The sequence below is a fragment of the Leguminivora glycinivorella genome, chromosome 13 (genome assembly GCF_023078275.1).
Source record: "Leguminivora glycinivorella isolate SPB_JAAS2020 chromosome 13, LegGlyc_1.1, whole genome shotgun sequence".
NCBI lineage: Eukaryota > Metazoa > Arthropoda > Insecta > Lepidoptera > Tortricidae > Leguminivora > Leguminivora glycinivorella.
In genome coordinates, this window is record NC_062983.1 from 2,980,865 (window position 1) to 2,993,268 (window position 12,404).

The 12,404-nt window shown below is 37.2% G+C and overlaps 1 protein-coding gene across 1 annotated transcript; it reads right to left on the bottom strand.

Moving 5' to 3' along the window:
* Positions 1 to 144: 144 nt before the first annotated feature.
* On the bottom strand, positions 145 to 11,730 carry LOC125232672. The gene is made up of 7 exons (XM_048138425.1): positions 11,626 to 11,730; positions 10,998 to 11,069; positions 9,762 to 9,813; positions 6,833 to 6,985; positions 3,015 to 3,211; positions 509 to 672; positions 145 to 171 (listed from the first exon to the last, which is right to left on the bottom strand). Exons 1-7 carry the CDS (start codon positions 11,678 to 11,680, stop codon positions 145 to 147), a joined length of 720 nt encoding a protein of 239 aa, XP_047994382.1. The 5' UTR covers positions 11,681 to 11,730.
* Between the last annotated feature and the right edge of the window lie 674 nt (positions 11,731 to 12,404).

Genomic DNA, 12,404 nt, shown 5'->3' on the forward strand with positions numbered 1-12,404 from the left:
GGTCTGCCGGATCCCCAGTTTGACTCGATGGGCTCGTGAGTACCTTAGCCCACAAGTCGTCCGGCATTCGGCAGACATGACCAGCCCAGTCCCACTTCAACACACATATGCACACGCCATCACGCATGCATACATGGCAGAAAATCATTGCTCAGGAACAAAGTCAACGTACTGCAAATAGACTTCAAAATTTGATTAGTAACTGCAAGTCCTGTCACGGTCGCTATTTTTTTTTTCGAACAAAAGTTATTTAATTTTTTTTTGAAAAACCAAGACTGACAAGATTTATCCTACACAACTCAGTTCGAGCCTATTTTTTATCCCCTGTATTGTATAATGGTTGTATGTATGTGTATGTGTGTGTGTAACTTAAGGATGGGACATGCAGACACCAGAAGTGATGCTAGGACAGCCGGTGTCAGTAACAGAATTTGATATTCATTGAAGCTTTTCACCAAGACGCCTCAGATGAGTACAGTGGATACTCTATGTATTGCACTATACATACTTTTGAAATCTTTGATTTAGTGTACATACTATTCATATCATTCATGTGTTTTACATATTTTTCCAGAGTTTTTGCTTTTCGGTCGAAAACAGCTTTATCACTGTCTATGTCCAAAACTATCTCTTCATCTTCAATACATTTACCGACATGAATAAAGACCCAGACTGAAAATAACAAATTATTATTTTATTATTTAATAAAATAAATTAATATTATAAATATATATGGTTATGAGCTACGTTTCAATTAGTTTTCTGAACAGGCAAAACGCCGCAGAAATGTAGTCTGACTCTATCGCGCCGATACACAAAAGCTATTTTATTTTATTTGGAAAACATATTTATTTGGGTACATGGCTTGACAGACAATCCAAGGCACCATAAAACTTAAATAGAACATATTAATATTACAAACTGTAAATAATTATAAGAATAAATTAAACAAATATCTCTCACAGTGGCAAGTTTCGCATCCATCACCTCAGCAGCAGAACCTCAAGCATTAATTTCTCACAGCCGTCCGTCGCCACGCAAACACCGCATTCAGGTGCTAATGCCAGGAGCCGTAGCCGAATGGCATTTCTGAGACGCGATACGAAAACGAAATGCCGCGAAAGGTAGTCTGGCTTTGTCGCGACAATACTCAAGAGCGATAGAGATAGATATCTTCGTAGACGCTCGTGCGTTTCGTGATCGTTTGTGCCATTCGGCTACGTACCCTGGAGATCATTCAATTACGCGAGTGCCCGGGGCAGCAGAGAGTTCAAGCGCGACACGGCTCATCTCGCAGGCACTGCCAAGTGCCAACAGATCACGTCGCCGTCTGAGGGGATCCTGGGAACGTCTGGCACATACAATCGTACGAGTCGATTTACCAATTCTGGCCCCGTAGCCGAATGGCATTTCTCCGACGCGAAACGAAAACGAATCGCCACGAAAAGTAGTCTTGCTCCGTCGCGCCAATACGCAAGAGCGATAGAGATAGATATCTACTAGCGTTTCGTTTCGTGAGCGTTTCGTAAGCACAGGGTCCGGTACGCAAAGTCTGGTTCGATCAAACGTTGAAACGTGGATCTGTGTATAACATTTTTTCTTTTTAATTAATTTAGTGTGTTCTGTTTATTATTATTCCTTTTATTTTATGTTTCGGTCACAGTCTGTTGTTATTTTTCTTGTAACGTTTTCACTTTCGTAACTGTTTGACCTCGTTCTTGTATGTGATTTGTATTTCTTCTGTCTGTTACCCTCCGTGAATCTTTCTCACTTGACGGTCTTATTGGAAGAACAGTGCTGGAAGTCACCAGCAACACGCTGAGATGAGGCCATTTCGTGGCGCTCCATTCCTTTCTGTCTTGTTGTTATTATGTGTATTTTGTCTTTCCTGTGTTCACGAATAAATGTATATTCTATTCTATTAAATTCTAAACTTTAACAGACTAAGGTTACGATACAGATAGATTGCATTTCTGCGGCGCTTCGCATCGCACGAGCAAACGAATGCTCGCTCAAAAACTGTTCAGAACACTAAATAAGTATTGCAATACATTTATTTAGAATATAATAATTCCGCTCTCATCATCATCCTCTTTGCGTTATCTGCCACGGCTCATGGGAGCCTGGGATCCACTTTGGTAACTAAGATTTGGCGTAGGCACTAGTTTTACGAAAGCGACTGCCATCTGACCTTCCAACCCGAAGGGTAACTAGGTCTTATTGGGATTAGTCCGGTTTCCTCGCGATTTTTTCCATCACCGAAAAGCGACTGGCAATTATCAAATAACATTTCGCTTCGCGGATTGAAAGCATATTCTTATCACTAAGCCACCAGCGCTTGCTAAATAGAATAATTGTATTCTATTATAAATAATAGTACATTACTACAGAGGCAAGGGACAAAGGGGGTTGCCGGCCGAAGACATATAGACGGCCGAGCGAAGCGAGGCCGGATAGGTCTGAGGCGAGCAACCCCATTTCCCGCCGAGGTATGTATAGTGCTTTTCTCAAACATGGTATGAAATAAATAAAGTCTACTGAAAATAGTAACTTTGGATGGCTGTATCTCCTAAACGGTGCATCGTAGCGCAAAAATAATCGAATTTTTGTTCCCCTTTGATGCCCCGTATACGCTTATAAAAAAACAAAAAGTTAAAAAAAAATACAAAAAAAAAACGAAAAATTTTTTTTTGTATGAAAACGCACCCAAAATCAAATATTGTCTAGGGCCCGTACCAGTTGCAGTCGGCACGTCTATAAAGCCCCTTATAGTTTTTTTTTTTAATTGGCTAAATACCTGGATGTTATGTCACAATTATCTGTGTTTGGAAATTAAAAAAGAAGACTTTGCCGGCCTTGGCCTGCAAGGTTTGTATGAAATTCCATTATCTATCAATCGTCCTAGCCGCACCTGCATGCGTCATACTTCGCTGCCAATTATAAGGCACATAACATCAATATATCATACCATGTTTGAGAAAATGTATTTGTAGAGATTGAATTTTAGTACTTACTATGGCCATTCCAAATTTTATCTCTGCATTGGGCTTGTAAAAAATGACAATAAGTAATAAACTCTTTAAAATGTAGTTTGATTTTATCGTCTGGGAAACGGTCGGTCGGCTTTCGTCCTTTGTAGTTGTTCTGTACTATGTCTGCCGCTTTTGTGGTATCTACAGAATCCGCTCTATGAGCGCATACTGGCCCAATGCTGGAATCGGGCGAAAAACATTTGCATTATGAAAAAGAAGTCGATTAAAAAAAAGTTTTTTTATTATACATGTTGGAACCCGGTCATAATTACGGATGATCAAATGACTCAAGTAGTCATGAGTCCGTACTCATGACTTGCCCGAAGTTGCTGCGGAACGCAAGCGCCATCTGTGGCGCTGTACGAAGTCTAGGAGAAGGGACACGAGGGACACGAGAGTGAAGAGAGGTCATTCTACTTCCAGCCGTTGTGATGTGAAGCGCGCTAGTCTCTTAAGGAACTGTACCGCGTTTCGTTAGAACTATTATAGGTTACCTAATCAGCACTAATTTGATTTGGAATTGAGTTGTTATAATTGGAATAAAATAATAATCAGTGTTCACTTGAGTGTTCATTATGTCCGATGAACCCCTCGACCCTCCTGATCCATCATACATAATAACCTAACCACAAAATTAAAATTTTGAAAAACCCCCCGACATAGGGCCCGATTTTCATGAAACATGGCTAAAAACACTCCCGACTATTTAAGCTTACAAACAAAAAAAAACTAAATCTATAAATCGGTTCATTCGTTCGGGAGCTACGAAGTTACAGACAGACACACAAAAAGACAGACAGACAGGTATAACTTATGACATCCCATCATTTTTTCTTCGGGGGTTAAAAAAATCACATCTCTGGCAGGACTCGAACCTGCGACCAACAGGATTGCCGGTCCAGTTGCATTCTCACGGGAAGATGTCGATAAACGCCACCCCACAAAATAGAAATATGTTTTATACACCAGAAGACCGCAGCCAAATAGCACTAGACCCTACTCATACTGTTGTGTTCCTGCCGGTGAGTAAGGCTGCCAGAGCTCAACGAGGGTGTGGTGTGCTGATGACGGGAGGACTTACGGAACTAACTTGTTCCGTCTATTGTCCTTTGCGTCGTTGGCAACCCGAACCCTCCTTAGAACTTGTACACTCGGATCCTTTTTGTACTTAACACAGCAAAAGGGAGTGTACAAGTTTCTAATGGGGTGGCAACGCGCATATGACGCTGAGTTGCAGGCGTCCATAGGTTACGGTGACCGCTTTATATGTATATATATAAAAAATACACCCAATAGAGCACCACCGTAGATTGTTATAACAATACTTTTGTACCTTTGGGCATTAAAAAACGGTGAACCAAATCTACCCTCAAAACGCCTCATTAAGGGGGATAAAACATTATACGACCAAATAAGAAAGTTGAAGACAGGTTGCTCACTGATAAATCCGCTTGGTTTTTGTATTTGGTTGGTTAACCGACAATTATTGTAACTACCTGAAAATTTTCAAATTATTTGTTTATGAAATAAAACTATGGAAACGGATTATATCGCGTATAATGAATTTACAATTCATCCTGATGTTTCGAACACTTTACATCATTCGTGGTCAACCGAGGAAAAATTACAATGTGCAAAAGATAATTCAGATCTTTAAGACAGCTTCACACACTGTTAATAAAGCTGGTAATTATTTATGGTCATGGTTCATTAATATTTCTTGTATGTAAGTAGCTTTTGCGCATTGTATTTTTTCCTGTCACCCGTTGACCACGAATGCTGTAAAGTGTTCGAAACGTCGGGATGAATTGTAAATTCGTTATACGCGATATAATCACTTTCCATAGTTTTATTTCATAAACAAATAATTTGTAAATTTTCGGGTAGTTCGTTTCGGCAACCGAAGACAATATTATTCGTTTACGTTCTTTAATAGTATTTTATGCAACTGGTGGTTAAAAGAGGTCAAAAAAGGCGAGTGGCGTGGGTAACAATTTGAGGCGAAGCCGAAAATTGTTAATGAAGACGCCACGAGCATTTTTTGACTCAGTTAAACACCGTTGCATACCACAGAACTAAATCAAGATAGAAGGAAAATGCTCGGCGATTAACAGCGAAACCGAGCGTGTAACGTTTTGTGTCGAGCCTATGACGTCACGAGTGTACTTTAGTGATTTGAACGTTGTCGCCGCGTAACCCATTCGATCGATTGTGGAGGTTGCGTGCGGGATGCCCGCCGAAGTTAAAAATATCGGATGTTCATCTTCGTTGTGAAATGAAGTAAGTATATACCTGTATTCGTGTGATGACAAACAATTCACTAGTAGGTATATAATTTGCCTGTGGCCAGGAACAAAGATTTTAGTAGGTAGGTATTAATACTAGTTAATATTTCGTAATATTATTAAGAAAATCTACCATGTACTCACTTCATTATCCTCATGTTATTTGTTACAATTTTTAGTAATATATAAATATAATTAACCATTAACACATTTTTAGAGTTATTTTTATTCATAATAAGTATTATGTTTGTATTTGTTTTTCTGCCGACCACAAATTCAACGTTAATACCGTAACTGTAACCTATTTTAAAGTTAAATTTACTTTTCACTCGTACTTTATATGTATACTTTCATAACAATATAAAAACATAATTATAATTTCCACTGCTTAGCAAAATCGATATAAATCGAATAAGGAAATCGCAGCATACATGACGATATAGTTCCGTGGTGCACCACTATTCTTAAGTTCGACGTGAGTTCGACGGACAAAATAACAAATCTACATTCACTTTGTCTCGACAGTTTGAATAGCCTATTTTTATATCGCTTGTTTTAAACGCACGCCAAGTCGGACTCGTCAAATTAAAGCCGCAATGGAAAACTAGTTTGACGGCCGTACGTCAGCTAATGTTTTGATGATAAAAATAGGAAAATCGTGTTTTTTATTTAATAAAAAATATTTTAGGACAAATGGTACTTACCGATGATAGGAAACACTTTGTTTAACACCCTTGCTTTTATTGGTGGTGTTTGAACAGTTAATTATCGAATACCGACCCATTTTGTATTTTTCACTGTATGTCACTCGCGGGCAGCGGTCGGGAGCAGACTGACTTGCGCGGCGAACAATGTTGCTCGCTATTTAACTTTTCCGCACGCGAAGTAGATACACTTTTTCCTTCTATCTTGATTTAGTTCTGTGTTGCATACAATACTTTTTCTACGACCAAGCACTTACTTTGAAAGAAACTCATAAATTCAACAAATACCTACTTTCAGTCATCTTAGTTATCTAGTGGACCACCTACCATTTCGAATATGCAGTTTGAGTGCAAATATGAAAATAAAACTGTCTATGGTATGGTTCTTTGAAGCCTGGCCACTAAGACGAATCGAGCCGAGTTGAACCGAGTTCTCATACATTTGAATGCGATTCGACTGGATTCGACGCGTCACCAATGATCGCAGCAGAAAACGAATGAGTCTCGACTCTGCGAATGCCAGGCTTTATCTGACATTCTAAGGTTGGCAACAATGTACCTATTTCATACAATATTTTAATTTTCTACGATGAAGTGATTGGTTTGTTAAGTTGGTAGCAATGTATTTACTGAACTGTAACAGCTATATCGTGCTACTGCTACTAAATGTTTTCAGGGTATAGACTAGATAGACTTGTCCTGACATCTTTTATGTAGGGTTTTAAAGTTCTATGCACGACCTTGTAAGTCACGAATAACAGTACGGGAGTAGAAAAAATATCTAAAAGTACAGTTATAGTTAGGTACATACTTTCGATAAGCTATGGGGCAAGGCTTATTACAAACGAGAATTCTGGTTCTCGTCGAAGTAGTTCTAGCGCCGGCGGTGGTCGTGGTCCCGAAAATCCAGTGTCCTCCTGTCCAGTACGCATCATAGCCAGGATTCGGTTTATAATATGTTGGCCTGGGAAACAGAACTTTCATAAATTTTTCCTACCAAAGCACAGTAAAATAAAGAGTACTATCATACAGTATGGCCACTCCCGCTCCCTGCTGAAAGTGCCGCCCTCCCCCTCTCGGTTACCTCACAGTTGCCGCCTGTCAAAAACGCGAACAGTCGACCTGTCATATGGATGCTGATAAGCAACAATGTGTCAACCCACACGCCAACCATTTTGAGAAAATGGCGTCTAAAGATTTTTTCACATTTTTTTGTGTTTCTCTTAAAAAAAATTGTTTTTATATAGATTGTTGTGTTTTTCAGCTATAATACGTTCAGTAGTAGTGATTATTGTAGCTTAATTTCAAAACAAACTTCAATTTGACGAAATAATGCCCTTTTCTTTTATTGCGAATTGTTCGACGACGTCAAACTTTTTCAAGACTGTGTTATGATACTTAACCCACTTTTGCTAATTGTTTAAAAATATCTATGAGTCTTAAATAAACATGTTAAAGCACATAAATTGTTGTTGTAAAATACTCTACCTATGCATATTTTTAACTTTATAAGTGTTAAGTAACATATCAGTCATGGTCACTTATGTTATTAGGTATGTAGGAATCAATACATTATTTATTAATCAAACCTTTTAATGATTTTTCTGCTCCCGAACTGTTATTCGTCATTTACAGGATTGTGCGTATCGAAAAAACTGAAAACGCATTGTTTGGTTCTGTAATCATGGCAACGCATTGCATTAACGATACTGCGTGCGTGCGCGGGAAGGCTTTGGGCAGCTGAGCTGACAGTGCAAACCTTTGCAATAGGTACAGGAAACAGTGTGAATTTCGCGAGAATTATTAAAAAAAACTATTAAAAACTAAGTGCATGGTCGTTGTAAAAGTATTGTATGCAATGGTGTTTAACTGACTCCAAAATACTCGTGGAAAGTACGCCACTCATATTTCTTGACCTCCTTTAAACGCCAGTTGAATAAAATACTATAAATTAACTATTAGAGTAATGATCATTTCTAGACACATATTTAAATTATCTGTGCTTTTTCAACAAAAAATCGTTACAAAAACCAAATAATCATCTTTAAAAAAAATAAACTACTTATCTAAAATATACAACAAAATATTTTTTTACGCTAATAAATAGACTAAGTCATTTAAATTATGAATAACTCATGACTTGTACAAGAACAAAACATAAAATATATTTAACAAAATAATAAACTACCATTCAGTAAGTATTCAAAAATCAAACAATATTTTTATGCATACATTAACACGTCTTAATGTAATTAGTAATTATAAAAAAATAGTAGCTTATATTAGATTTTTATATAAACACGTACTTGTAAAAAATGTTTGCAAATTATAATAACGAATATGTATATTCATGTCATGACTTAAAATGTTCAATTTCGTACTGAATTTACCATTCATGTGCAAAAATATACTAATGGACTAAGTCATAACTTATTCAAACATAAATTAATATGAACAGTTATATTTTACAATATAGTGTCATGGTACTTACACCAAAAACGAACAATTTATGACCCGAATATAATTTAACAATAATGACTTATGTTTTATAACACGGGTCGTAGCATAAAACAACGAATAAAATATCATTTTGCAATAATCATTCAAGTCTCATAGTGGGTAACTATGTCATTTTTTGCGTTTTGCAAGAATGAGTCAAGTGTAAAAAAATCGTTGAGTCAACCCTCATAACACATTATTGTAATTTAAATATGTCTTCTACCAATTACTATAATAAGTTAAGGTTCTTGACACATTAATGCAAAACAGGCAACACACGATATAGGATTTGTGTTAACCTATTTTTTTACTTTTGGGATAGTAAAAATTTTCAAAATGAAAAGGTCATTTTTGCAAATAGAAGTTTAAAAATCCAGCTATAACATGGCATTAAAATCTCATTTTTTTAGTTTTTGTGGGTTGACACATTATTGCTTATCACCATCCATATCACACTCGTACAAACATAGTACGCGTTCACCTACATGAGATTAGATTGTGTGTAAGGAATGCGGCCTCTTTCACATATTTGATCACCAGTGTCCGAGATGTGCCCATAGGTACATCATTAACAGGTTCTTTGGTCATTTACAGAGTGCTGCATAGATCTTCTCACCACACCAACCGATAAAGGTTCTCTTTGGTCTTTGAAAACAGATAGCACGATTTCACAAAAAGCGACGTCCAAGATGGCACATTGTTGTCATTATTACATTATAATAGGTTAAGGCACCGTCCACACTCGAGAGACGCATGTCCGACGACGAGCGGACATCAGCGCTGCGCCACGCCCCTGAATGTAATTTAAAAAACGTCTCCTCAGTACATTTTGTATAGGAAGGACGCGCAAGGGACGTCGCTTGGCGCGCCCCAGACGACGCGTTGCTTGGCGCGCGCCACGCCGCCTGGGGTCGCGTCTTACGTCTTTCCTATACAAAATGTACTGAGGAGGCGTTTTTTAAATTACATTCAGGCGGCGTGGCGCTGACGTCCGTTCCGCGTTGGCGGACATGCATCTCTTGAGTTTGGACGGTCCCTAAGAATAAAAATAGTCTCAATTCCAGGATATAGTTCTTGATATATTCTGTCAAACAAGTCTGTCAGTAAATAAGAACTAAGAAAACTACAGGTATACTTTTCTCTGGCACCCTAAAGAAAAGGATGCATATAGTTTTCTTTGTTCTTATTTACTGACAGACTTGTTTGACAGAGTATACTTAAGTTATCGTAGTAGTACTTACGTTATAGACGACGAAATTGTTATTGTTGATGATCGATTTAAAGGTTTTCGTACTAAAATAAAAATTAATATATTATTTTTTCTACTCGTCAACACTAAAATCACACATTTACCTCCTCATAAACGTTCAGTTAAGTTATCAAGCCGATAAAGTTCGTTTGTCCCTTGCCGACGTATTGGTGTGATAGAAAGGGACAAACGAACTTTATCGGTTTGATAACTTTAGTGAACATTTATAAGGAGGTTAGTATATTATCAATCCTTTTTTTTTAAATTATAAATGGGCTTACTCTTGGCCACAGACTAGTCAAAGGCAAAGACGTGTAGATGGAGTGAGCTCAAAAGATACCCGTTCACCCTTGATTTGAAGGTTGCCGGGTTATATGAGCTCGGAAATATAGACGCTAGGAGCGGAGCGGTCGGTTGGGCGTGCCGCGGGGAGGTCGAGCGAGCGTCCACTACGCATGGTTGATGTAGGACACTTGTATGAACTTCAGTTGTTTGAAATGTACGCTGCACGCCCAATGTGAGCACTCAGGCCTAGTAATGTAGAAATTGCAGAACATTCCCAAAAAGCGGAAACATTCTTGAGAATGTTCGCAGAACATTCCCGCAACATGCAATTTATTATTTAAACAAGAGAATATATTTGAAATAATGTTTAAATGGACATAATATTCTATATGTTACTATAGGTATAATATTGTCTATTACAGTTAGCTATTTTGTTGATAAGTGATAAGTTACCTAAATTCTCACTATAAGTTGCTTAAATTCTCACTATACTTCAGGGAACATTTCGACTTTCAGACTTCACAGTTTTAGTTCTGACTTTTTTAAATTAGGTACCGAACTATTATTTCTTGATGCCTGTTTTTGGTCATGCCAATATATGTATATACAAAAAAAAACAAATAAAATAAAAACAAAAAGATCTCTGTCAGGATCGAACCTGAGAACATCGGCATACGAAGCCAGCGCACTACCACGGGACTACGTCTTGACTTGCTGAGTTCGACGAAATTATGGTATAAACTACGAAGTTACTAAGTATTCTGATAAATTCTCGTTCTCGAGAACATTCTCAGAAGTTACCGAAAATTCTCATGAGGAATGTTCTGCAACTTTGGAAACTTCTCGACCGTGCATTGCTACTCAGGCCTTATACTAAAGCAAGTTATTTAAAAAATTGTATTAAAATATTAAATTTAAGTAAAGTGAACCTAAAAAATCTTACCGGGAAATGGTGTCATGTAAAGGTAATACGCGGGCTTTCTGGTGCTGGTGCTGGTTTCACGGCCGTCATTATCTGAAAGTCAAAATATTCTTATATAATGTTACATTACGTATTTATGCCAGTATAGTAAAGAGATGTCCCAGATCACCTGTAATCGTCGATCGAGGCGGAGCAGAGGTCAACAAGCATGTGTTCTGAAGCAATTTTATTGAATGGCCAAGGTGTGATTAGTATTTTTTGCTCTACGATCCGGGAAGCGGTAACTTCGTTTAGTGTAACGGCCTTAAATTTGAGACCCGATATATTACCTATTAGCTCAGTGGTTATACAGGGTGAATCAACTTTTTAGGGTTCCGTAGTCAACTAAAACTAAATTTTGACAATGTTTTAAACCTAAATAGCATACAAAATAAATCTAAGTGTCAAACAAATTTTATCTTATGATTTAGAGTTTTTGAGTAAAATCTATGAATATACGAAGGAATAGACAGACAAATGGACGACACCACGAAACTATAAGGGCTCTATTTTAGACATTTTGGCTACGGAAGCCTAAAAACCATATTTCATTATTGAATTTTTCCCAGAAATTTGTAGCAAATACAAATTATAAACGAGAAATACTTACATTCTATATTAAGTAGTAAGAGAAGGGCCCAATACAACACAATATGGAACTTCATTCTTGAATGTTATTGATTTTTGATTTTTTTTTGATCATTGATGAAATTATCTACGGATTACATGATGCTGTCAAGCTTAAGGGACAAAATGGGCTAAAATTGTAAAACCAAAAGGAGACTTTTTATTTTGGAAATATTGAAATTTATTCATCGCACGAGACGCGGACGATATTAAGAAAAAACATTGCGATAGACAAACAGAAAAAAAACATATTGCGTAAAAATCTCTAAAACCAACGATTCTTGATTTTTCAGAAACTTTAGTAAACCCTGTTACAGTTAGATATTATTTATAAAACTCAATATTATATTAAAATTATTAAAAACATTCTTTTTTTCGTGCATCGGAGTCATGCATGAGGTCGGATGGCCGAAATTACTTTTCAATTAATATACCAAATAGTGTGCGAATATAAATAAAATTGTATTGCAGAAAAATGTTTAAAATACCTGGATTTAATATCATCCATACTAATATTATAAATGGGAAAGTGTGAGTGTCTGTTTGTTTGTCCGTCTTTCACGGCAAAACGGAGCGACTAATTGACGTGATTTTTTAAGTGGAGATAGTTGAAGGGACGGAGAGTGACAGGCTACTCTTTTGTTTCTTTCTAACCCCCCACTTCCTATAAATGGAGGGGTGGCATTTTATATGGAGTATTCCGCAATTTTCGAATTTAACGCGAGCGAAGCCGCGGGCAAAAGCTAGTATGTTTTTTTTAAT

What these genes read in the sequence shown, in the direction of transcription:
- LOC125232672 (XM_048138425.1), bottom strand. Translation starts at nt 11,680, where the DNA reads ATGAAGTTCCATATTGTGTTGTATTGGGCCCTTCTCTTACTACTTAAT. An exon ending in TTACATGACACCATTTCCCG is followed by an intron (nt 9,814 to 10,997) that starts GTAAGATTTTTT and finishes TTTTTATTTTAG; the next exon opens with TACGAAAACCTTTAAATCGA. An exon ending in TGCCCCATAGCTTATCGAAA is followed by an intron (nt 3,212 to 6,832) that starts GTATGTACCTAA and finishes GCCCGATTCCAG; the next exon opens with CATTGGGCCAGTATGCGCTC.